The sequence below is a fragment of the Apium graveolens genome, chromosome 8, assembly GCF_009905375.1.
Source record: "Apium graveolens cultivar Ventura chromosome 8, ASM990537v1, whole genome shotgun sequence".
NCBI classification, from domain to species: domain Eukaryota; kingdom Viridiplantae; phylum Streptophyta; class Magnoliopsida; order Apiales; family Apiaceae; genus Apium; species Apium graveolens.
The window spans coordinates 9,750,470-9,777,252 of NC_133654.1; the positions used below are offsets into that span (position 1 = coordinate 9,750,470).

At 33.2% G+C, this 26,783-nt stretch overlaps 3 protein-coding genes across 4 annotated transcripts; 1 reads left to right on the top strand and 2 right to left on the bottom strand.

Moving 5' to 3' along the window:
* Positions 1-645: 645 nt before the first annotated feature.
* LOC141679080 (uncharacterized) lies at positions 646-3,549 on the bottom strand. Its single transcript, XM_074485564.1, has 2 exons — positions 2,709-3,549; positions 646-1,515 (listed from the first exon to the last, which is right to left on the bottom strand). The coding sequence occupies exons 1-2, from the start codon at positions 3,296-3,298 to the stop codon at positions 858-860; spliced, it is 1,248 nt and encodes a 415-aa protein (XP_074341665.1). The 5' UTR covers positions 3,299-3,549; the 3' UTR covers positions 646-857.
* An 8,437-nt stretch (positions 3,550-11,986) lies between these two features.
* On the top strand, positions 11,987-13,418 carry LOC141678160 (profilin-2). The gene is made up of 3 exons (XM_074484410.1): positions 11,987-12,120; positions 12,498-12,635; positions 12,969-13,418. The coding sequence occupies exons 1-3, from the start codon at positions 11,992-11,994 to the stop codon at positions 13,101-13,103; spliced, it is 402 nt and encodes a 133-aa protein (XP_074340511.1). The 5' UTR covers positions 11,987-11,991; the 3' UTR covers positions 13,104-13,418.
* Positions 12,009-17,617, bottom strand: LOC141678159 (glucan endo-1,3-beta-glucosidase 13-like). 2 transcript variants are annotated; one of them, XM_074484408.1, is made up of 5 exons: positions 17,452-17,617; positions 14,641-15,912; positions 14,187-14,217; positions 13,938-14,065; positions 12,009-12,139 (listed from the first exon to the last, which is right to left on the bottom strand). In XM_074484408.1, exons 1-4 carry the CDS (start codon positions 17,510-17,512, stop codon positions 13,945-13,947), a joined length of 1,485 nt encoding a protein of 494 aa, XP_074340509.1. In that variant the 5' UTR covers positions 17,513-17,617; the 3' UTR covers positions 12,009-12,139; positions 13,938-13,944. The 2 variants fall into 2 exon arrangements, with proteins under 2 accessions (XP_074340509.1, XP_074340508.1); XM_074484407.1 differs by lacking the exon at positions 12,009-12,139 and having other exon boundaries at positions 13,621-14,065.
* Positions 17,618-26,783: the final 9,166 nt, after the last annotated feature.

Below are 26,783 nucleotides of genomic sequence, written 5' to 3' on the forward strand. Positions count from 1 at the left end.
GGAAAAGAAAACTGCAGATTTGGGAAGAAGTTTTCTTTATTTTTGTCTCCAAAATCTTCTTCCCACTTTTGGAAAGATTAGGAGAAAAAGGAAAATTAGTTATTTTCTATTCTTTTCTTTTCTAACCTAGATTCGGGAACACAGCCTTAGAAGAGAACTTGCAGAAAAGCTTTTATGGTGCAAGTTGACCCCTAAGCAAAGTCGAAAAGCCATCACACCTGGACAGAATTTATATCTTCGTTTGCTGATATTGGTTTCATCTTCTCCAACGCAACAGAGGATCAATATCATTCAGGGAATGTTAGCACGATACTTGAAACAACAATACTTGTAGTTTCCTACAGACTTGTATCAGAAGTTATTCTTGGGAAATTCGGATGCACAGATGAATCGCGAGGCATATTAGTTGGCTGTCTAAAGTCTGAGTCGCAGGCGGTGCAGGCTTTCCATTAGTCTTCTTCTTAGGTGCATTTTAGTGTCATGATATTACTATTTCTTTTTTGGTGCTAATTCTAATAAGTGAATAGATAGATAAGATTCATGCGAAAAGTATTAATACAATAAAACCAACATGAACTTGCTGCAACTTCTACAAGAGGTAAGTTATTATAGATCAAAACAAACGCATACACAAGGGGAAAATGATGCTACAAAATGTATATGTCTAATATATAATCAATTCTCTCAATATAGCTACAAAGAAAATGTTGAAACAAGGTGTTGTTTTTAGTAAAAACCATGCTCAAACCAAAGAAAAGGGCTTAACTTAAAGGTTGTCACAGCTATGAAGGAATAAAAGAATTGAAGGAGAAATTCTGGAATTTAAGTTTACGATAATGCAGGCAGCTTGATCGATTTTAAGAAAATGTGTCGTGATCATTGAGCCAAAACTCCTTCCTTAGCTTGCGTGAGAAAAGCTTACAAGCATCCATGCTAAGATCAATGGCAGCAGAAAGCGCGATAAATAGGGCAGCATCAGTCATGCAGGTTACATGTCTTACTCCAATTTGAACCACAGGCTTGCTCACTTTTCCTTCTCCTTCTACTGATGATCCCATTACAAATCCTCGAATATCAGGAAACAAAGACGAAGCTGATGCAGCACTGTCCTTACTATTGGTGTCAATGCAAAATTGTCCACCATTTTTCAAGCTAATGGTTCCCTGAGCAATGGGAATGCCACTAGTTATACCAGTGCTAGTGACCAGCTCAAATTTGTAACCCAGTCCATCAATTGGTCCCCTTTCCCTCCAAGCCTCCAAACGTCCCCACGGTTTCATTGAAACTCCATGAGGCCTAAGGATAAGCCATGCACCAGGGTTAGATCGTGAAACACGATCAGACCCTGGAGAAGGAACAAAAGGAGTGATCATTGAAGCAGCTGCAACAGATGAGCCTGAAAGGTCATGAATAGTTATCATCCACCCCTTTCTTTCTCTGCCAGGCTTTTCTCTGTCTCCTGAGAATGTCCGCATCCACACCCTCGTGTTGGTTGTGAAATTCGATGGGAGAGACCTGGTAAGACATCAATGTCAATTCATTTAAATTCCAAAAAAAATTATGGGAAATTAGTCTGCAGACTAAACTACTGCAAGTTGCAATTGCAATGGAATAAAGACATGTTGACATGATATATATTGCAATAAATTGAAAAATAGAGCAGCAAAATCTTTGCACATGGGAGAGCAATCAAAAGGTAGTTGTCTAAGCGGTTGGTACATTAACAGAACTTTCTATGATTTGACCAGGTAGCGAGACAGAGAGGCTGTATTATTATCATATATTTAAGAATTTATAAGTTTATGATATAATGTAAAAGGACAAACAATTATACATGCAATTATGCAAATGGGGTTATGAGCTACATGGAGCTGTCCCTGATCATTAAAGCATTGATCATTATACAGGTAGAAGCATTGAGTTTCTAGTGAAATCGGATAAGAAGCTCGTGTCTCTACTGATACTTGAACCTTTCTCGATTAAGGGAGCATTGATCATTATCCAGGTAGAAGCATTGAGTTTCTAGTGAAATCGGACAAGAAGCTCGTGTCTCTACTGATACTTGAACCTTTCTCGATTAAGGGAAGCGGGTTCAGTGAGATATGGATGGATTAAAGTTGTATAGTCAAACTGAACTAGGAAATGCATAGGCAATGTTTTCTTGGAGAAACTTAAGCAGCAGAGGACGGTTTTCAAATGATTTATTAATATGAAACAAGCAGTAACTAGTTATGATACTTCCTAGTTATGATACTTCCTACACATGATTTTTACTAGTTGTCATAAAATAAGATTGGAGAACTGTATTAGAGTGTCATTCACATGATGGTGACTAGGTGGTGTAAAATTCACATAAACTACATTGATGAGGCACAAAACAACCAAAGTTGTAAGATTAGATTTAACATATGCAGCACCAAGTGGTTCATGCCTTAGGCGATTCAGCTAACTTAAACTTCATATCTTAGAAAAATTGAAACCTTTTCGACATCTGTTTTTAACGTAGTCCACCATTCATGAACCTACAAAACTATTAAAAACTCGTTCTCATTGTCGTTAACAGAGTTGAAAACTCATGATCCAAACAACTATTCATAGCCTGATAAACACATGTTATGTGTAAATTAATGCAAGAATCAAGATACACATTCAGCACATAATACCATCAAAGACACTAAAATGCAGGGGTAAAAAAAGAAAAAACTAACCGTGATCTCGAGTTCCGATCAGCGCTAAACTTGCAACTAAAAACAGGCTGTCTTATATTCCCCTGAATCTGAAAAACCACAGGACTACACTCCGGTTCACCTCCAAACTGAAACACGTATCTCGGGTCAGGTTCACTCCTAACAACCAAATGCAACTTTGCAGAAGAACTCCCCACATCACTCCCAAGTTTCATCCATCCATTCTGAAACACAACTGGCTTCGAAACAACATCATTAGCCTTTACACAAACACTAATACTCCCTAGTAATTTCCCACTTGTAAGACCACAAGAGTTGCCCATTCTTCCGGTGTAAACAGATACATTTAGGGTGATGGGCTTGTCGAAAAGGCGACGAAATGTGGCTATGTCAAGGTGGAAGCCAGTGAATGAGGTGGGAGAGTCTGGAGGGGAAGTGTCACCTGATGAGAGTGGAATGAGAGTTGTTTGGGATGGGAAGGACTTGATTTTTAGCTTACCGAAACATGGAGTGGTGGAGGGGTGAATGCCTGAGCCTGCATGTTTGGTTGCTAGGGGAAGTTTTAGGGAAAGTGATTCTACTATTAAACGGACAAATGGACATGGATCCATTTCTTGATTCTCAAATCTCTCTCTCTCTCTCCCCCTCTCTCTCTCTGGCTAATCTTGTATAAATCTCCCTCTCTCTCTCTCTGTTGTGTAACTCTCTCTCTCTATCTATCTGTCTATCTTTCTCTATCTATCTCTCTCTATCTATCTCTCTCTCTATTTTGTCAACTATAAGTGTGTGCAGAATTGATGAAGGAAATGGTTGAAAAAGGTGGTGGAGGAAAGGTGACAGAGAGGGAGGAATGCAAACATGTAAAGCATATATAGAGAACATAAGATATTAGAAATGGATGGATGATTATTAGTGTCGGTTGTGATGTAATAAGGTCAATTACACCACAGCTACCATTTTCTTTTTTCATAGTTCGAATTTTCTAGTGAGGGCACATGTTAAGAATCCGTGCGTGATGAGTTGTCAAAATTTTATTGTTTAGTGGGGAGCTTATTAAAAATGATGGACTCATGCACAAAAATTTTCACCAATAAAATTTTGACAACTCATCAAACATGGATTCTTAGCATGTGTCCTTGTGCACACACTAGAAAAACCGTTCATAGTTTAGTGCGCACACACTACAAAAACCGTTCATAGTTTAGTTTCGCATCTTCAACTTAATTTTTCTTTAATTTGGGAGAATTAGAATCTTGTATTCTTTTTCTATGTTTATCTGTTTCAGGTACACTGTTATTTTTGCAGCATACAAGATTCCCAAATCAGGTTATATAAGAATTTTGTACATTTCTGTCGTGCTGAGCATTCGGGCTAAAAAAGAACGGAAAATGTTTGATGTACTACGTATGTATTAACAATCCCAATTATAATATCTCAAAATTAATTATCATATCATTTTTTACGAATTTTTTACACAATTCTATAGATCTAGCACCACTCAAAAAATTGGTTATATTATGATATATAGGTTTTAATCCGTCAAAAACCATCTTATATACAGAAGAGTGGAGAACCATTTTCCATTATTTTTATTATAGAATCTTATCACAAATTGTAAAATATTATTTTAAAAATATAAAAATCAATGCTAATACAGAATAATAAATATAATAAAAAATTTAATATTTAAAATTTGATAAAATTACTTGATTTTAAATTTGATTTTATAGTGAAATAATTTTTAAAATGTGTGATTCTACTTTAATTCTGCTATAGAACCGATTCAAATTTTTTCAATAATTTTAATGATTTTTTAAATAAAAAATTGTGTAATTTCAATTTTTAAGTTGATAATTAAAATTTATAAATATATATGATGAAAAATAAAATAAATTATATATTTTTTTTATTTTTTATATAATAATTCTCCACGTTTCTTTATATAAGGAAGGATAGGTAATAAATTATTAATATTACTTATTATGCCCGAAGTTATATTTCCAAAATGCTTTAACTCAATTTTTACTGTGATACTTGATTGGGTCATTTTTACGTTTTATTTCTTCTTTTTTTGAAGTGGTATTTTTATTTTTATATATTTTTTAGTACTATTATTATTATTATTTTTTTATTATTATGTATACGAACCATCGAAGAAGCTAAATTATTGTTTAGATGTTCAGACAATTTTCAATAGAAAATAAAATAAAAACAAAAATAATAAGAATATTACATTTTATTTGACCGTAAATCCACACGAAAGAAAATATATTTCACCATGAATTACGTACTACTCCTATGAAGTAATGGAATGTGGACCCACTAAAAGCGAAACCCCTAGAGGGCCCACAAACAGCTCAGTTTCGTCTGTCAGCAGACTCAGCACGTATCCATCCAGCAACCAGTAGCATCGGAATCGGGTCGGTCGGTCGAAACGGGTTTTGCAAATATCAAATCCGAACTTAATTATCTTTGTCAAATCCGAATCTGAACCCGAAAAAACATGAATTATAAAACTTGAACCTGAACCGATCGGGTTTTATGCGGGTTCGGTTCGGATTCGGGTTTGTACCAAATTGTACTTTATTTTTTTATTGAAGGATTAATAGGATCTTATTCGAGCAAAGGGCTCATAGATCTAACGATATTAAAATTTTTGGGCTGAATTATAGGATTCAGAGTAGGCAATGGATCAGAATTTTAAGGATGAAGTTGTGGGTTAAAAAATGCAACAATCTTCACCTAGAGTATACTTGTATCGAACACTACTACTGAAAAAATGTTTAACGATAGTAGTTCACTAATATTAGACTTTAACGTAATAGTTTGTACAAATTATAATCTTTTTACTACTAATATTAGTAATATATGATATCATAAATTATTTTAATACTTTTAAAATATAAAATATTATTTATATATTAATACTGGTTTCGATTCTGATTCGGGTTCGGGTCGGAACGAAATTGCTTTTGGGTTTTCGGGTCGGGTTCAAAACGGTATGCCTTAAACCTAAACCCGACCCGAAAAGAGTTCGGGTTTAAAAATTATACCCAAACCCGATCTGGAAACCCGAAATATTCGAATTCGGTAAAACCCAATCGGATCGGTACGAATCGGGTATCTATCGGTTCGGTACACGGATATCTATCGGTTCGGTAGAAATTGTCATCCCTAGCGGCCAGCATAGCTATGAACGGACTTTGTTAACTTTTCCTCCTCCGCATAAAAATCGAATTTCAAAGTTCAAACTAAAATTATGGTTCTTATAGCTGATGTTAGCATGACATCAAATTATCGTACTTATAGCTGATGTTAGCATGACATCTTCGAGACTTGTAAATTGTATTTTGAAATAATAAGATTTAAAAATTGTAATTTTGAAAATAAATTTAAAAATAACAGTATTCTGAAAATATTTTAAAAAATACTATATTTTTGAAATATTTTTTTAAAAAATATATATTTTTAAAAAAAACCCCAATAATATTTGGTATCCCAAAAATTGGAACAATTTAATTTTTAAATATTGAAGTGTAGGGGTGATCATCAAACCGCACAAACCGCCCGCACCGTCCCACACCGTTCCGCAAAATACGGTTTTATTTTTTTTGGTGCGGTTGCGGTTTGAGTTTTTGACAAATCGCGCGGGGCAGTTTGGTTTGCGATTTGACATTTTAGCAATGCTGTTTAAACTGCCCCGCACCGCAGTTTCATATAAATATAATTTTATTTATAATTTATAATATATTATAGATTCATTTCTTATTTACTATACTTTTTTGTATAAATACTGGTTTACATTGTACAAATTATCAACATTTTTTTTATTTTAATAAAAAATATATTATTTTTACCTTTTTATTAGCTAAATTTTTATTATATGTGTATGAAAATATTAATTTTTTTGATTAAATAAACCGCACTATACCGCATCATATTTTCGTGATGTAGTTTATGCGCTTTTTGAGATTACGAGATGCGAGTGCGTTTTGAAAATTTGATCAAACCGCACCACTCGCACCGCGATTAGCCTATAAAGTGTCACATTTATAGTCCCTTTATAGGAGGAGCCAAATTAAGTCCGTAAAAAGAGGAAAATTCAAAATAAAAACATATAACTTCATATACAAACTCGATGACCATCTAAATTTGCCGAAAAATCTTATTGTCTCTAGACTATAGGTTATATGTTACATCAGATTCAATAATACATTAATACGAGATGTCATTTGGAATATAAAAGAAAGATCTTATTGGCAAGGAAGATGGTCTAGCAAAGCTAGAAAAGGGGGAAGAAAAACCAAGAATCTAGGGGGCCACTAGCCTATTTCTGACTGGATATTGTGCGGAGGTACCAAAACATGAGGCATGCAGATGCATATATCAAGGCCATACATGACAGCAACACCATTTCCCTTCTACTATTTTCTCATCATACTCATGCACTGCATCATTATGTATTCTTTGTGCAAGGGCGTTGTGTTGAACCTCTATCAAGTTATATGCCAGCTCTCAGTTTTCTACCTTAATATTGAGGATTTGCAGTGATAATGAGGACTGAGGTGTCTACAAAAGCCCAAACGACATGCCAACACTCCGGACGATACGTTTCATATAGATGTCAGAGAGCCCCAACACGAACGCTCCCACTCACTTGTACAATCTTATGTTATTTAACACTCTCCCTGTGAGAAGTTTTTGACCAGGCAATATATATAGCCAAATAAATACTTCCTCCATCCTGTCGAATTCTCTATCTCGAGAGTTCGGTGCGGAAATTAAGAAAAAATGTAATTTAGTGAGAGAAAAAGTAAGGAAAGTGGGTAAAGTGATGAGATCGATCAATTTTTAATGTATATAGTTAGTATATTGGAAAAAAGTAGTGGTTGTGAGCAGATGTAATTGATTTTTATATTATAAAATTTTAATATTTTTGTAATGTAGAGAATTAAGAGTGACATATTAAATAAAAAAGTGTAAAAAATGAATAGGATAGAATGAGTACGGGTTTACTTATGTTAAATTACCTATGATCGATTGAAATAGGAATCTCGAGTTTGAGTATAACCCAATGACCCTATTACTTCCAACACCTCTAAATTTTGGAAGTTTTGTGTATTAATACATTCTCCCACTATTCAATTAAATTCTGTATATCCTTTTTGACACGTTTTTCAATACTCCTTTAAAGTATATTTTTATTATATTATTTTTATTTTTATTTTAAAATTTTTATTAAAAATATTACGAAACTTTATTTTTATAAAAATCTCGAAACACGTGTAAATAGTAAACGTATCGAGGCAGAGAGAGTATATTACATATACGTTGTTTTGTCCTTTAAGCAAGTATATGAAGCCACACAACACATATGGTTCTTATTAAACCCTCGCTAAATTGCCCATCTGGAATGTCGTATATAAAAACATTCCAAATATCACTTCAGAGCTATATACATATTAAACCAACAACTAATCATGCATGTTTTTTCTTAAGTTTCAATAATTAAGTGTGTATATGTATAATGCATAAATACACAATAGTTCTCTCTCCAATCTCTGTACAGATTGTCAAGGATCAGTAACCTTTGACAATAATCATAACGACCAAACTTTTAATTAATCATGATTCAAACTAATAATTTCGAAACCATAAATTATTACTCCCTCAGTCCTCTGAGAAAGTGTCTGACACGCATTTTAATGTGAATAAAAAGTATAGTTATATAACTTATTTTTATAATTTTCTTTTTCTTTAGAAAACCAAAATTGTAAAAAAAAATTACAAAACTATACTTTATATGCACTTTAAAATGTATATTGAACACTCTCTAAAAAATGTAAATAATCAAAAGTGACGAGTAGACCCCTACTGACCGTAGACAAAGGTACAATTTGATAAAACTAGGGGATGGAATTAGGGTATTCCGCCCCGATTTCCGAATTCGAGACCAATTCCCGAATCTATATATTTCTTTTATTTTCCATTTTAGGGGGTGTTTGGTTCAATAAATCTGGGTATGAGGTATGGGGTTGGAATGGAGAAAACCCATACCAGGTGTTTGGTTAAAAAAATTTTGTTTTAAAACCCATTCCTGAAACTCATGAGTTATGGGGTTTAGAAACCCATGTGAATAGGTGGGTATGAGCTAAATCAAACTCTTGGTATCATTTTCATTATTTTCTCTAGTCTTTCTTTTTAACTAAAGTATAATTCTTTTTTTAGCTCTAGTTTTAATATTGATGAATAAAAAATGTGAATGTATATTTAATTTTCTTAAATACTACGTAAAAAGATTTATAAACTCATATTTTAATAAGAAAAATTATAAAAAATACTAGCTTTTTTTTATTTATATCTCTTTGCAATTTTACTATCCTCTAATTTTTTTGGCAAAAATATACAATCAACCAAAATCAAGCAGACATACAATTAGTTGAATCAAGTTTTTTTTTGTTGCATTTGAGGTTACATGGAGTGACATAAATTCGTCGAAAATTGCATCTAATTGAATCAAGTTGCATTAAACAGTATTTTCGTAAAAAAATTGGAAAATAGCATTTTTTTTAAAATAAAAAGGTATTTTTGCAATTTTTTAAAAAAATTATAGTATATTTGTAAAAATATCTTTAGCCTTAGGTATTTTTCAAAAAAATTATATTTTTAGCCTTACTAATTATGATTGTCAAGTGACCGTGTATAATTTTAGATTTTAATAATAAAATAATGAATTAACAAAAAATAATAATTAAATGTCTTTTGATTGTTGATTCCAATTAATTTATCAAAGAGATATATTTTTATCCTATTTTGAACCAAACAGGTGATATCAAGTATCAAGTTCCAAACTCATACCAGCTTAACCCGATTCCTGATTCCAACCCGATACCACCCAACGAACCAAACGACCCCTTAATGTTTATGTCCTGAATTTTAAATTTTTATAATTAATTATTTTGATGTTCATAGTAATTAAAAATTTAAAATATACCATTCAATATATAGTTTCTCAATATTTGACGAGAAAAAATAGAATAAATTTGAATACTAATTAATTTTCAGAGGTTAGCCGGTTTCAACCTTCTTAGCTCATCCCCTACTAAGGTATAATCTCGATAAATGAATATTCGATAAACAAATAACTTTGTTAAATAAATAATTTTTTCCATTCTCAATATATTAACATAATAGATACATTGTATTTTTAACCTCAATAAATGAATAATCTCGTTAAATGAATAAATTTTCCGGTCCTGAGTGTATTCATTTGTCGAGATTTAAGTGTAATCAATCAGCTAGCTAATAAAGCTAGGGTTACAACTTACAAGTAGGGTACCTGTCCGGAAGGCATGCTTTTTGCAAAAAGGCATGCCCAAATGGCATGCCATTTATCAATTAAATATAATAAAATTTAATAAATAATTATTATACTAATATACAGTGAATTTGAATATAAAATTAAAGTTAGTTGACAGTAACAACCAAATACCATCATAATACTCATTTAAATTAGTAACTTTTTAAATATTAAAATATACTAGCTTTACAACCCGTGCGATGCACGGGTCTTCATTAATATTTTTATATTATTTAAAATTATAATAAAAAAAAATTGGATCATTACCTTATTAGTATATTTATAAATAATAATATAAATATTTGTTGTTGGCAGGATTCGAACCTGAATCTTGGGTAGTGTATAAATAATAATATAAATGTTTGTTGTTCGTTGGGTTCGAACTTGAGAGTTTTAGTATTGTATAAATAATAATATAAATATTTGTCGTTGGCGAAGTTCGAACATGGGAGTTTGAGTAGTGTATATTCTTTTAGTATTGAATCGAACGATCCTTATCAATTAATTAAAAAGATCTGACGGTCATAAATGGGGATAACCAAACCAACCAAAAAAAGGCATACCAAATTATACTCCATTTCGGTTATTATAGTATAGTATAGATGTAAATATTTTAAAATTATATTTGTTATTTCTGGATATTTCTAATATTAAAATAATTATTAAAAAAAAAAAAAAAAATTAGTAAAAAGGTATGCCGAATCATGAAAATGCATGCCTGGCTAAATGACGTCATGGTATGCCCATGTTGGCATGCCCGTGTCGCTGTAACATGCACCCAACTTACGAGTCAAATTATGGTTTATAAAAGATCCCGGTTATCCCAACTATTAAAGCATGCGTAGACATAATGATGATTAATTAGGTGATTAGGTGAAACATATGATGTAAATTATCCAGAAAAAAGGTTAAAGATTTGATAAATCATTTGATTAAGTCAGAAGAATGTACTTTATGTCATTGGGCTGCAGTTAACCAGTAGCCCATAACATGAAGTTATGGAATAAGTAGCCCAAGATACAATTTTCTTTTCAAGTTTTTTCTTAATTACTCCATTTAAACACGTTTGTACACGGAATTTTAAAAAATTATTAAATATAATAATTAGATTCTATTCTAGTATATAATACGGTTTTTTATGGTTCGGTTTGGGTTCTAACTGAAACGACGACGGAATGCTCAGCTCTACCGCAGACCCAAAGAAGTCTGCACATAATTTATTTTGGGATACCGCTTATCTACTTCTATCACACTGGAACAAAGCCTGTGCTATGGTGCGAAATTTTTATAAGTTTTGAATTTTAATCTAAAATTAAAAGAAACATATAACTATACCAAAAATTTCAATCTAACCATGATTATGATATAGTATAGGATAGATCTGTACTATTATATTAAAGACGAAACATTAAAGTTTGGTTGTTGATCCTTGGCCACTCAATATATCTAGAGCCGTCTGATCAAATTGATGAGAAATTATTATTTAAGTGATATAAGATCGAATCCTACAAACAACATATTATTAAAATTATAATTTATAATATATAATGATAAAAAAACGACCGTGTGCATCGCACAGGTTATATACTAATATTATATACATGCCTTTCGTTGACAAACCTCAATAACCATCAAATATTTTTCTTTAGAAAAAAAAAACAAGCTATCACTAAAATTATGAAATGACAGGTGAAAATGGAAATAAAGAAGTGGTTAGGAAATTAAGGTCCTTGAGAAAAGGCGGGACATGAATGGCAGTCATTGAATTGGATGTTTGATCCACAAGTAAAGGTGGACCAAAGAAAATCAAGAATATAAATCCATCATCCTACATTAAAATTTCACTTGATAAATGCAGAACTCAGAACAATATTAACAGACTTACATTATAGTACTTGTTGCACAGAGGAATTAACCAGCTCAACCCTGTAAAATTTATTTAAAATGTCGTGGCAAACTTACGTGGATGAGCATTTGATGTGTGATATCGATGGCACGGGCCATCATCTTACTGCAGCTGCTATTGTTGGCCATGATGGTAGCGTCTGGGCTCAGAGTTCTTCGTTTCCGCAGGTCTCTCTTTTCTGGGTAGCTTACATAGTATTGAGGAGGGAGGAGTGATAATTTGAAGTTTGATTTGGTGACATTGTCATTGTAGCATTCACAATAAAAAAGACTTGAAACAAAAACTACGTAAACAAGTCTTTACCACTAGGCTATCCATGCGTCGTTTCGTTTACACATACATTTTTGCATGAGACATGTTGAAGTGTAGTACATTGTCAAACTAATATTCATAAATAATGTGTGATTTGAAATTTTGAAAGTACATGTGATAAATCTATACAGATATGTTCTGTGAGGCGTTTCAAAGTTTCTGTTTCATAGAACTTTTGTATTGGTAATGTTAATTAATTGGTTGAGTATTTTTTTTCTGAGAATGTGTGCAGGTTACGCCAGAAGAGATGAAAGGGATCATGACTGACTTTGATGAACCAGGGCACCTTGCTCCAACAGGTTTACATCTTGGTGGCACCAAGTACATGGTCATTCAAGGTGAACCTAATGCTGTCATCCGTGGAAAGAAGGTGCTCCCCCCCCCACGTCTCTCTCTCTCACACACACACTAAGGCATGCATGTTATATTAGAAATGACATGAATGTGATCTCAAGATCTTAACTATGAAGCATGATATTAAACTATGGAAGGCTCCTTTGTTCCTGTTTTATGATGCTATTTGAAGAACTAAAAATAGCTCATGTGGTTGCTAGGCTAGGTGAAATCTTAATATAGGCTCAGATTTTGTTTGCACGGGTACCTTGCCCCTAAAGCATATTGGGAGGAATTTCATTTAATATTATCAAATCCCTAGTCAGGCTTCAAACCTATGTGAAATTTACCTGGACATGAATATATGCAGGGATCCGGGGGTGTAACCATTAAGAAGACAGCTCAAGCTCTACTCTTCGGTGTCTATGAAGAACCAGTGACCCCAGGACAGTGTAACCTGGTTGTCGAGAGGTTGGGAGATTATCTTTCAGAGCAGGGCCTCTAGGCCCTTTTTATCACATTAATCCTGCACTGCTATTGGGAATACTTTCTTCTTTCCTTTTTTATTTCTTTTTTAACTTTTGATTACTAAACTGGCATCTTCCTCCATCAAAATTCATGAATTTTGATAGTGAGGTTGCTGCAGTTTTGCAGAGGACAAACCTATGAGGTCATAAATTGATTGTCTGGTATTCTAATATTTAAGTTCAACTGTTTTGCTATTTTTTTTGGTACATATTAATTTTTCCAGCCTTGTAGAGTTGAGTATATCAAGGACTCAGCTGTCTTTGTATGGCTTCCTATAAATCTATATTTTGTACGAGAAACTTGCATAGCTGCTACACACAAGTTAAATGAGTTTTAAATATATAGAACTCCAGCAACTGTTATATATTCATCTTCAAATATATATATGTAGGCAGAAGCATTTTTTGCAATGTAATAGAAGCTTGGCACAAGATTAAATAACTTTTTGATTCTGCAATGTTACTCTTACCAAAGGTCACTGACAAAGATCCCTGAGTTCAACTAAGTTTTACAATTTATGATCCTCAAGAACATACATATTATAAAATAACCAGATGCAAAGAAATGCTAGAATCGAAACACATATTTGGCCTTCGTAGTTCATATATGCAGATAGATGATTAAATTCCATAATCCTCTTAAAGGGTTGGGATCGTGATAAATCCAGTATCAAAGAGCATATTCCTAACATAACAAATTAGGGTAGATTTCTTTTCTAAAGATACATTAGTCCTTGTTGCACCCCCAGATGTTTGCTATGACATATTGTCTAGCAGCAATGCTACTCCTAAGATTGTGTCTGAAGTCTTACCTTAAATTCAGAAGAACGAGATAGAAATCATCAGCAGACAACTAAACCCCAACATCGAAACTTCATCATGTGTGGAATATGAAGTTGACGGTTTTGCAGGGACATTATTTGCAGCAGTTCTATTGCTCCTGTAGGTTATGCATTTAAGTATATTGATTATTATGGGGTATATCATATTTGTAGACAAAACATGGCACCATAAATGTAAAAACTTGTAATTAACTAAAGCTTTAGATGGTGAGAACATACCCTGCTGTCATATACAAGCACTTATCATAGCCTGCAAGTGACAAAGAAGATCTTCGTGTGAACAGTTTGTTGAGCTCTTCAAAAATTTATTGATAAAGGTATAATGAAGAAACAAATTGAAAAATGGTGTAATACTAATACTATTGTTATAATTCAGAATAATTATGTTAATCCGTAAATTTAAATATGTGAATCACAAGGAGTCGTCACTCACTCAGCACATAAAAAATTGATAAAAGGTGTAATGAAGAAACAAGCAGAAAAATGATTTACAACTATCTTGTTTATAATTCAGTATGATTATATTGATCAGTAAAATCAATTAATTAAATTCTCTAGGAATCATCAATCAGTTAGCACATATATAGTCCTGCAGGACTGATGAGCAATAATTGAGATGACCAAAATGTTAAAGGTTTTTTCTGTCAGAAGAATGGTATTTCTGTAGACATACTTGGATTCTTATTGGTTTTAACTCCTGATCCTCCAAATCCGCACGCAATGTCAGTAGCTCCATTTTGCTGGTAGTAACTGTTAAAAGCGAAAGACGCATGTGACTCTAGACTATCAGGCTCATAACATGGTTGACTAGGCTGAATTGCAGAGCAATCAACATTCCCAGAGTTACATGCCCAATTTATAGCATTTTTCAAGTCTTCTTCAGAAGCCGTGGATGAGGCTATGCACCACGTTCCATTTGAGCTAGTGATATTTGTCTCTGGTGTCATGTGCACTGAATCTTTGCCACTAAAGTCAATATTATAGACACTAGTCTGGTCTGGATAAAATAACCCCCAGTTCCTCTCAGATTCTAGCCCAGGCTTCCTATCCTCATTGAATAGGGAAAAAATGTATACATCCAAACCAGCTCCAGGATTTGCTGGTGTCCCAGTATTGTTGATTACATGTCGAATCAAATTGGTATTGTAAGTCTGAGCATTATCAGGAGTTGCAGCTTTCTCCTTTGGTGACCCTTTTGAAGGCCAGCCTGTCTCCGTGACCATTACTTTGATTGTTTTGAAGTTCAGAGCCATCAGAGAGAAGTAAATAGCATCAATCTGAGAATCGAACATATTTTTGTAAAGCAGCCCAGTGTTTGGATCAATCACTTCAGTAGAAGACTCAAAAAGAGCATAGTCCAAAGAGACTTTGTCTTGGGAATCCCTATAAGCATAATAAGGATACAAATTTATCATGAATGGCGATTGGTTTTCAGCAAGAAAATCCAGAAGAGGTTTGAGAAAGAATGCGTGACTGCTATTGAAAGCACCTGCTGAAGGTGGGTAGGATCGAGATAAAACACCTAAAGAATGGGTACTAGAAACTTTGATCTTCCTCTGCAGACCAACCTTTCTCAAAGCTGTTAAAACATTTTTCATGGCGGGTACAACCAATGCAGATATGTTATTAGGAGCTTCTGTGACTTCCGCACCAACGGTTATGTATGTGATCTTTGTGGCTGGATAGTATGGGAGGATGCTATTTTTTAACCAGGTGTCAGCATTGGTTTGGAACTGGGAAATTGGCAGCAGATCGGTATTTGGAATACTGATCATCAGTTCTATGCCAGTATTTGCAAAGGCTTTGAGGACCTGGATATTGGAGTCATATATCCTTGCATACTTAATTTTGTGAAGTTGGGCCAGCTGCGATGCTTTATCTGGGGTAGGGAGGTCATCTGCATTTCTTCCGTAACAAATCCCGATTGAACTTCCAATGCAGGAACCTACCACACATATCGCGATCAAAGTAAGACTACAGACCCGAAGAATACAGCCAACAAATATCATATAGAGGAAACAGGAACAAAATTTCTGAATTTGAGAAGTGATGTGCACATACTGGGGTGGACTTGAAGATAACAGATTTTCATAACTTACAACTGTAGTGTTTTTGAGATATCAATAAATATGTGCCTATTAGTCTATTACCTTCTGCTACTTAAGAGGGACGTGCGACCTGTAAGTCTAGAAAAATGTTTTAAATTCGGCTAGATGTGAATTTCAAATATTTTAAAAGATCACATCCCACGCTACAAATCGTGAGTAATCCTTGAATCTTGGGTTGTTCAGCAATTGTAAGAACTGTGTGCTAGCACTTAATCTGCAGCTAGAGTATAAAAAGCACAAGCTTGCCTTTTTATCGGTGAAAAATTACATCACAATGTACGTGGTAACAAAGCAATAAGTAAAAAGTCATATACGCGGCCTTTCATGAATATCCAGTTTACATCTTTAAGCTCTGTAGTAGACTAGTAGCTAAAGAGGTTGATGACTTCTCCACAGCCTTGGTATTAATTTTAAGCTCCATCATTTCCATGATGATTACTCAAATACATAGTAGAACGCCTAACTATGGGGGAACCAACAAATCTATAGAGGGAAGCTTAGGAAAATACTGACAGCAGAAAGTTCTTCCTCTTAAAGTGAGTAGTACACAACGCATACCAGATCAACAGTTACCATTTATTAGACCATTAAATCTTGATGTTTAATCCAAACCAAATGTGGAACATAGACGATGTGAAGCACTAAAAATATATAATAATTTAGATTGCTGTGAAAGGTTAGATATATGAATGCAGTCCATAAACTCAACAAGTGCTCCAACTTTATCCAAAAAAATTTCTTCCTGTCGAAACGATTAGGAAGTTATGTATTTAAAACTAATATAAATCTATTTAACGCTGCCTGCATTTGGAAAATTAGACAAATCACTCCTTATTATTGACTCGGAGATAATTAAAAACACGATATCTAGTTATAGAAAAACATAGGTTTTTATTATATTGGTACCGGAAAAGCCTACATTTAACATTTCACACATTATAAACAAGAAACTATGTACCTTTCAACATAGCACAACGATTTCGTGTATTATATCTCCCAATACAAACCTAAGCTATCCGAAACTGAATTTATTGGAACCTAGTAGCTCTGATGTTTTTTATTTTCGACGACATTGTAGTCTAGCGAATACCACTCTTCTTTTTCAATAATAAGAAGCCAAACTTTCCCAAATTATAAGTACCAGGCTATAGCCACTGCCATTGCCAAAACCTACTTGCACATCAGAAACAAAGTGTATAATATAATGACAAGTGAAATAACTCAAAGTGCTCAATGCTCAAATGCTCACTACAGTACCTCAAATTTCAAGAACTTGAAGTCTTTACAATGTACAAAAACTGAATGTATGCAATGTAAACAACATAGAAAAAACAATCCAACAAAAGGGAAACAAAATCTTGAAATTTAAGACATACCCAAAAGCATTAACAGCAAAGAAGCTGCAAAAATGAGCTTGAACCTGAACCCTCTTGTCATTTGATCTTGAAACCTCAATTTCTGTTCTTCAAAGCCTCAGTGCAGTGTCAATTTGTTTACATAAGAATAATTAAGTGGGGTTCAATAAATTTGTCTTAACTGTTGATTCTGCAGCTTTTGGTTGAATAAAAGCTTATAAAGTACACTTTTGGTCTCTCCCATTTGTTTATTCTTTTTGTTGGGATATACTTCCAATTATTTATTTTTCAAAAAAAAAAAAAGTAAGATTTTTATATTATAAAAAGTAATTGCATCCGTTACTTCTCTCCATAACATCCACTTTATAAATATAATATTAATCAATCCCACTACTAGACTCATTTTTTTAATTTTGCTTTATTATTTTATTATTTTTGTTAACCTCTTTACCCAACCCAAATATAAACAAATGCGAAGAACGGGTTATCATGTTCGCTGGATACGAGCATGTTTCGATGCGCATGAAAACTATAATAAAATAAAATTAATTGACTAGCAAATCTAACAGTTGTTGCACTTCAATATTTGTATGTTTTTAAGATACGACCAAATTTAACGGGCAAAAATACCTGTAAAACACAGTCACATGTAAGAAGCATTTGAAAAATCGAAACTGAAATAGAAAAAATTGAGCATCTGCCATCCCTTTCATTCGATGTTATTAGATTTAGTGGTCATTAATTTTAGTAAAGAAGTGTCATTTGATGTTACTACTTTAGAGTCGTTACATTTCATCTTTACCTAGTGATAAATAAAGCATCGCTTATACCGAGTTTCAGAAAACTGACTATAACATTATATTTTATAAACATTTGTGTATTTAAATGTCAAACACAAAATCGATTATGATTCGTGTATTTTTGTATTCGTGTACTTCTGTTTCGTGTAAAATTAAATATTTATATTAATATAATTAATTAAATAAATATAAATATTGAAGTTTTAGGTAAATTATATACAATATTATATAAATTTATACATACAATATTATAAAACTATGCATTATTTTAAAAATATTTATTATAATTATATATGTTTATATTTACATTTATTTAGTTTAGATATTAATATTTTGGTAAAAAATATATTTATTTCGTATAACTCGTGTTGTGTCGTACATCCGAAGGTTATCACAAAATCGACAAAATATCTCAGTCGTGTATCTCGTGTCGTGTACTCATAATGCAAATACAAACACTAAATTTTCATATCGTGTTTCCATATCGTATTAAAAAATTTCGTGTCTAATTTCATTATTCAAATTTGACAATAATTGAGTTAAATAAATATTATACACGATTTTTTGGAATCAAACACGAAAAATTGGTCTTTTTAGAGCAAAAATTGTTTAATTACTCCCCTCCGTCCCTTTAGGTTGTTAATATTTGAAATAGAGTGTTCGACACAAATTTTAAGTCTCTTATCTACTATGGTTACATAACTTATTTTAAAAACTTTTTTCTTCTGAATAAATATTAAATATTTAAACATTTATTCAAAAAATAATAATTTTAAAAATAAGTTATGAAACTATAATATATAAGAGCATTAAAATACGTGCCGAACGGAAATAGTTGGTCTAGTATTAAATAGAGGGATATAAAATAATCCCAGTATTATCTTTGGTTATATTTCTAATACGGTTTTTTATCGTGTAATTATGCACGTTCATGCTTCGTAAACAAATGAAGTATTACAAAAAAATTAGACAACCAATCTCGAATATATAAAGATTTGAGAATTATTACAAAAGTATTCCTCTTACGAACTTCTCTTCAACTGATTCTCAGCCTTTGACTCCTCAACTAAAAGTTTAGTTTAGCTTGTTGAATGAATTAAGCACTAAGATTATGTTCAAGAAGCTCCCTACATCATTTTTTAAGTTAAAATTTAAAAAGAATGTATCAAAAATTTACTCCAACAAACTCCTAAACTCTTAAACGCTCCTCAAAATTTAAGAGCCAACATTTTCTTCTCATATTTACGAGTTTCTCTTCTCTCTCTCCATTTTTTATTAACATGTCTCACTTTTCTCAACTTTAATTTACACAAGTATTGTTCACAAAGTAGATTAAAAATAGATAAAGATAAATAAAGATAAATTTGAAAAGAATTGTTGTCAGTCCAGCACATATATTTTAATTTACTGCTCATTTAATAAAATAATTACGAGGATAATACTCGGTGACTCTTGAAATTTCTCCAAAGCCACTAAACACAACAGCAAATGTCAAACACCGTGTTTTCGGGATTAAACTTCACAAGCACATAAAAGCTGATTATTAACCCGAACACTTGGCATTATATTTATTTTTTCATTAAAATATTTGCTTAGGTGGCATGATAACATTAATGTCACTAGAATTTAGTAACTTATTTATAACTTCTTATCTCGTCCCACTAATTTTCTCTTTTTCTTAGTTTTCAATTTTGTAACCATTTTCAATGTTATTTCAAAATTATTTATCAAATCTAAATATTACCTTACATATATATTTATAGGGCTACAAATAAATAGAGTTGTTTATGAATAAAACTCGGGATCGGCTCATTTAAATGAACTCTGCTCGGTTCATTTTCTTAAGCGAGCCGGTCTTGAACATGTAAATGATTTCGAATAAATAAATGAGTCGAGCCGAACGTTTTGTTTGTTCCCGTGGACTCGACTCGTTTAGTTCGGGCTCGGTTCAGACTCGGCTCATATAAAGTTTATATGTATTAAAAATAATAAATTGTTACCGATCACTTAAATATTTTCATTAAAACAATTTTCATCATTTATTAATTAAATTAAGAATTTTTGTTTATTTTCTAAATTTAACACTTAATTTTTTCGTAAGAAAACTATCAAAATTTTATCATGATACATTCGTCTCCGGTTCTTCATATTTAATAAACACTATTAAAAACAAGTAATTTACATAAACCAAATTTAACTAAAACAACTAAACATGATAATTTTTTTACATCGTCATTTTTAAAAGTAATGTACGATTTATAAAGTTACGAATGTCTTAATAATTAAAAATAAAATTTAATATATTTTTAAAAATTGACTTGAAAAAAAAATATAAATTAAGAAACAAGTGTAGAGTATGAGTGTGCATATATAATTATAAGAAAAGACTAGTAATTGATCTTAACACAACTTGTAAAATTATAAATTTAAGGTTATTTGATTGAAAAAATATGCAAATTATTAGTAAATAACTCGACTCGACTTGATATCGGCTCAGCTCAGTTGTTCGTGAGTAAACTTGTGTTCGGCATGGGCTCGGCTCGTTTATAATGAGTCGAGCTTGAACATCCTTTCCACTTAGTTATTAAACTCGGCTCGGCTCAGCTCATTTTAAAAAAAAATAATTTTGACTCGGATCGGACAGAACTCGGACCAGCTCCATGCATTTGCAGCTCCATGTATTTATAAACCAATTGACACTTCTTACTTATATATACAACATGCAACTATCAAGTTACATTTCCTATCTAAAATTACACATTACAATTATTAAATTATCTATTTTATATTTAAAAAAATAAAATTTAAGTTTAAGAATAATAAAAAAGAAGATTATAATTGAACATGTGTCACTCTTGTTTTAAAGTAGACATATGTTTTTCCCTTATTAAAGTATTTTCCTACCCTTTAAAAAAAAATCATTTCTCCACTCATCTCTCCTTCTTACATTTCTTTTCTATTCATTTTCATATCTCTCTAATTCCTTTTTTATCTTAACTTTTATTCATTATCATTATAAAACTGTCGATTAATATAGCTTGTGAGTATATATTTTAAGAAATTTTCACAGTGATCCAGAATCGAAATCAAGATCTGAAATAATAAAGGATAAACTCATAATCATTTAAATTATTCAATTGTAAATTAAAAAATTAAAATAAAAACATTTTTTTCTCTCGCACAGGAGTCGGCCGCCTTACCTTCTTCTCACCCTAGCCGCCCTACTTTCTTTTTCACCATATCTACCCATCTCTAACTCCCTATTCATCTACATCTCCTCCTTTTACTTACTTTTTCTTCAATAAAATCGAGATTTGTTCCATAAAACTCGAAAAAATATATTATAATTCTTCACTTTAGTTTTCATATCTAATAAGATAAGAGCTTGAATTTTATAATAAAATTCAGTTTTTGGATTTCAAAATCTCTGGTCTAACAACATATTACAATTGGGTGTTATTCCGAGATTTTTGAATTTTGGGTTTTTTCGTATTGTTCTGTTTAAGTTCTTATATGTGTGTTTGATTGACTCGGTTTATGTGATGTGTCTCGCTTTGTGCGATGTGATGGTTGCGTTGAAAATGAATTTGACGATGTATCGGGAGATCTAGATATCTCGGATCAACAACATTTTCGACATGTTTATAACTAGTGTCCGACATCTAGATAACTGGTGTCCTCTGAACATTGCATTATCAATGAAATTAATGTGATAATCAATTTTGAAACTACTGTTTTTGGGGTAGATGCATGTTGTATTGCTCGTGAAACCATTATCTTTATTTTTAATTTTCATAACATTTGTATTCAGTTTGTTAAGCAATCCGGAAACAAAATGGCTAATTATTTAGCTCTATTTATTTTTTAACCTGATTGCATGATCAGTTGGGGGTTTGTCCCGATTGAATCTCTTTCAAGTTATTAATAAAATTTGTTTTAAATTTGACAAAAAAAATATTATTCAGTTGTCCTCATCATTATAAATTTTCACTTAACATATTTGAATAAAATATAAAATATGTGTATTAAGACATATAGATACTAATATCAAATTATAAATAATATATTTTAGTATATAATTATGTATATTTTATTTCATAAATATATAACATACCATTATTAATCTATTTTTTAATATATATATATATTAACTTTTAAAGATTTATTTAATTAAAATGAGCATTCCGGGAACTAATATAGTCTAGTACTAAAAGAACTCTCTTATTAAATTGTAATTAAATTGTACACACGTCAATGTCTCTTTGAAAATAATATTTTCTCATTTTCTCGATGTGGGCCGGTCTACAACAAACGTTTGTTGTAGACCAGTGTACAACAAACTGATTTTCCACCGTTGGATGGTGGATCTAACGGCTGGTAATTAAAACAACAGCAAGGGGAACGCGGAAATTTTCAGCGGTCTGGAGGTAATTACTCAATTACCCCTCCGCACGGACCGAGGAAATTTTCAGCGGTTGGGGTCGTTTTTTGTTTGCCTAATCCCTATCAAATACAGACTCTCAAACACAAACATACACAAACACAACAACAGCAGTCGCACAGAGTATATCAAGAGCAGAAGCAAATCACAGCAGGAGCAACACCCATAACAAAGCAAAACACCCAGCAAAATCAGTCTTCTTTTTCGTTATCAAGGTATATAATCGATACCTTTATGTTATTTACAGTTTTATTGATATAAACTTATATTTTTTTCTTGTTGTAGATCTGATTTTGTGTATGTAATTCAAATATTTAGGGTTAATTAATGTATGGATCCTTGTAAATGAATTGACATATGAATCATAGTATGATTAAATTCAAAATTTTAGAATTTCTAGGGTTCATAATTTGGAATTGATTTATTTTAATTTTTAGGATAAATTAGTGTTAATTTAGAATTAATTTAGTGTATATAAAATCGAATTAACGTAATAATATTCACAATTTTAATTCGAATTTTTAATAATTGTGTATTAAATTAGATTTATTTATTATAAATTTCGAATTTTAATGTAATGAAAAATATGGATGAATTTTTTAGGATAAATTTAGTGTTAAATTTAGTGATAATTCGAATATTTAGGATAATTTTTAGGATTATTCGTGATAATTTTAGTGCTAAATAGTAAATTAGAATTTTTAGGATAATTTTTAGGATAATTCGAATTATTAAACCTTAAATTATTTATAATTCGAATTTTAGTGTTACAATTTTAGGATAATTCGTCATAATTTTTTCAAAGTTCGAATTTGTAATGATAAATTTAGTGTTAAATTTGAGTTATGTTAGTGTAAAATTTAAATTTTTAATGATGAAGTTGTATGATAAAATTCGAATTTATAATGATAAAATTTGTGTTAAATTCGAATTATATTAGTGTAAAAGTATGGATGTAATTAACATATGATTTTGTTGTAAATTATGGGTAGTTATTTTGAATGTATTGTGAACTTGGTGTTTATATATGTGGTGATTGTTTTTATTGTGTAACGTGGTGGTGTTTTTATTGTGGTGATTGATGAATTATGTTGACAATATTTTCAGGTATGGATAATTTTGGTGATTTCGGGAATATGTTGTTGGGTCCGAACGCGCATAATATTATTTGGGATAATCGGTATCATGTTAGTGAGGATGTTTGGGATGGTGCAGGGAGAGATGAGTTGCAGAGTTATTCGGGGAACAAGTCATTGCACTTGTGGAAGTTAAGGAGACCACAGCGGGAATTTCTACACATGCTTGGGTTTGGGATTTTTGCAGACCCTGCTCTTGTCTTGACTACTGACACTCGGTTGATATCTGCTTTGGTAGAGCGTTGGAGACCTGAGACCAACACTTTCTTCACGAGGCAGGGGGAGATGACTGTTATACTGGAGGATGTAGGGTTATTCTAGGGTTGCCAGTTCAGGGGATGCACTGACTTGTGGGGTGATAGAGAACAAGGCTGCGTATTTTGCTAATAACTGGTTTGAGCCTTTGACCGAGGAGGAGGTGAAGGAGGATTTGTATCGGAATAACATCAAGCTAGGGTGGTTGTTTGAGAGATATGGTGCACAGAAGCCTGAGAAGAACAATATGAAGGTCACGGTTGTACATACTAAGGCGTATCTGCTATTCCTTATGAGTTGTATCCTCTTCCCCAGCATCAACTGGTCTTTTGTTCATGTTCGGTATATGCAACCATTGATTAATATGCGGGAGATTCCTTATTATGCTTGGGGTGCAGCTGTGTTAGCTCATATATACCGGGGTTTGGAGAATGCTGCAAGGAAGGGCAACAAGAGCATTGCTTGTTGTGTCTGGGTGTTACAGGTTTGGTCTTACGAGAGATTTCCTCGTATTTGTGTGCCTTTACGATCTCCCGGTCAGGAGGATTATCCGGTTACTGAGGGATGGGTCTATTCTAGTGATACTCATGTCGGGGTTTCGAAGAAGCGCAGGATGTCAGGTCCTCACCACAACTTACCGTTCTATATGGGTGAGTTTGATTGTGTTGCTGGTGATGAGGTGGTCTGGAGGCCGATGCTAGGTTCGAGGATGTTATGGACAGTGAGATGATACAGGCACAATTAGTTGGGTGCGGTCGAGTTCCCCTTGTATATTATGACGTGGTCGAGTGGCAGCATCCGGACAGGGTGTCGAGACCGTTTGGTTCTAGTCCCCAGATTCCACGGGCACCGTTGAACATGGTTGGTTACAGGGGGCTAGGGATGCCACGTTTGCAGGGGAGGATTGGCTGGTGCGGTGGTTTATTGATATTGGCAAATGGGCCAGGTTCTGTTCAGATTTGGATGGACTTGTTGATAACTCGGTAGACATAACTTTGGAGGCTGATTACATGACGTGGTATGCTGATATATCTCGTATGCGCATAGGGAAGCCCGATCCACAGCCTCAGCAGCATTACAAGACGAGGGAGTTGTATGATAGCCTCGAGGGATATGAAGTTGTAAGTATTTTATAAATATGCATATTTCACATTACACCACCACACACTATAAAATTTGCATTCACACGTATTTCATCTTGATGATATGATATCCTTGCGAAATTAATTAAAAAATGTTTGCTTGTTTTTGTTTGTAGATGGTTGTCGGGCTTAATATGTTGAAGCAGCTGGATGCTAGGGTTCCTCCTGAGTTTGTGGAGGAGTTTGGGAGGATTTCTGGTACCTTCCTCACACCATTATCTCGGTTGATGAAGAAGATCTAAGGACCCGCCTACAGACCTCCCACATTTCAGAACATAAAATCAGATTTCATTGCACCTTTGGCTGACGACTTTGACATTCCTGCCCAGGATGTCGTTGACATGACACAACCATCCCAGCATGTGTCTCAGCCACCCCAGGCTATTGCCTCATCTAGTAGGCCCGCGAAGCTTGCATTCCGCAGGATGAAAGAGGAGAAGTGGAGTATCACTAAGAGTCTCAGCATGACAAAGAAGAATGCTATATATTCAAATTGGGGATGGGGCTTTGGGATGGCGCCGAGGATTCCCGGTGGTCTTAGTGTTCAGGACTATCACGCCCATGCATCAGCTATGCAAAATCTGGCTCCAGGAACATGGGTTGATGACATGATCATATACACTTATATGGTATTGTTCGTTACTCGTTGCTAATACATTTTAGTTGTCTAATACATTTTAGTTGTTGCATTCATTTTAGTTGTTGCATTTATTTTACTTGTTGCATTCATATATATTTTCAGGGATTGCTAAGGAGTCGGGAGGAGGAGATTCACACTAGAGGTATATGAGAGAGGAAACCCGTCTATTATTTCATGGATCCCTACTTCATGGTTCTTGGGAAAGGACATGTGAAGAAAATCAGAAAAGCATCGAGGGTTGGTGGAGATACATTGCAGAGGGCATGGAATAAAGCATTACGTAGTTTTACTGGTTTTTCCAGTGCTACTGTTGGTCCTTCTGTTCTCGAGGTGGACTACATATTCATCCCATGTTGTGTCGGAGATGTGCATTGGGTTTTGTTCATGTTCGGTACTAGACGATTTGAAGGTCTTATCATAGATTCAATGAATGACGAGCCAGATTATCGTGAGGATATACGAGTGGTGGTATGTTCCTCTACTATTACTGTATTTTATATAGTCCTTACCAATTGTATATTATATTCATTCTCGGATCATAATTTCATTGCACTCATGGTTGTTGCCGAGGCTATTGCATATGATACACCCAGTCGAGGGGCGTGACCCTACTTCAGCCGAGAACCTAGCTCTACCGTCCATGCCAAAGCAACGAAACTCTAATGATTGCGGTGCTTATGTGATGAAGTACATGGACTACTTCACACAAGGATATGACTTAGCCGAGGTACCGAATTGGTCGCAGGAGGAGGTGGATACCTTTAGGTATCGGATAGCCAGGGAGCTTCAGCTAGGGAAGGCAAGGGGGATTCCCGGGATTCGTATGCATAGGCGTCACGAAGCTTCGTAGTACTTCTGTGGTTGGATTGGATTTCGTATGTAGCTGGATTTCATTTCGTATGTAGTTAGATTTTATTTCGTATGTAGTTGGATTTTATT

Bases quoted from the DNA above. Each gene is read 5' to 3' on its own strand.
- LOC141678159 (XM_074484408.1), bottom strand. From the start codon at position 17,512: ATGACAAGAGGGTTCAGGTTCAAGCTCATTTTTGCAGCTTCTTTGCTG. The intron at 15,913-17,451 runs GTATGTCTTAAA...TATGTGTGGTAG, and splicing joins TTTGCTGTTAATGCTTTTGG to GTTCCTGCATTGGAAGTTCA. The intron at 14,218-14,640 runs GTATGTCTACAG...TGTCACTTGCAG, and splicing joins TAAAACCAATAAGAATCCAA to GCTATGATAAGTGCTTGTAT.
- LOC141679080 (XM_074485564.1), bottom strand. From the start codon at position 3,298: ATGGATCCATGTCCATTTGTCCGTTTAATAGTAGAATCACTTTCCCTA. The intron at 1,516-2,708 runs GTTAGTTTTTTC...ATGTCTTACCAG, and splicing joins GATCGGAACTCGAGATCACG to GTCTCTCCCATCGAATTTCA.
- LOC141678160 (XM_074484410.1), top strand. From the start codon at position 11,992: ATGTCGTGGCAAACTTACGTGGATGAGCATTTGATGTGTGATATCGAT. The intron at 12,121-12,497 runs GTCTCTCTTTTC...GAATGTGTGCAG, and splicing joins AGAGTTCTTCGTTTCCGCAG to GTTACGCCAGAAGAGATGAA. The intron at 12,636-12,968 runs GTGCTCCCCCCC...GAATATATGCAG, and splicing joins CTGTCATCCGTGGAAAGAAG to GGATCCGGGGGTGTAACCAT.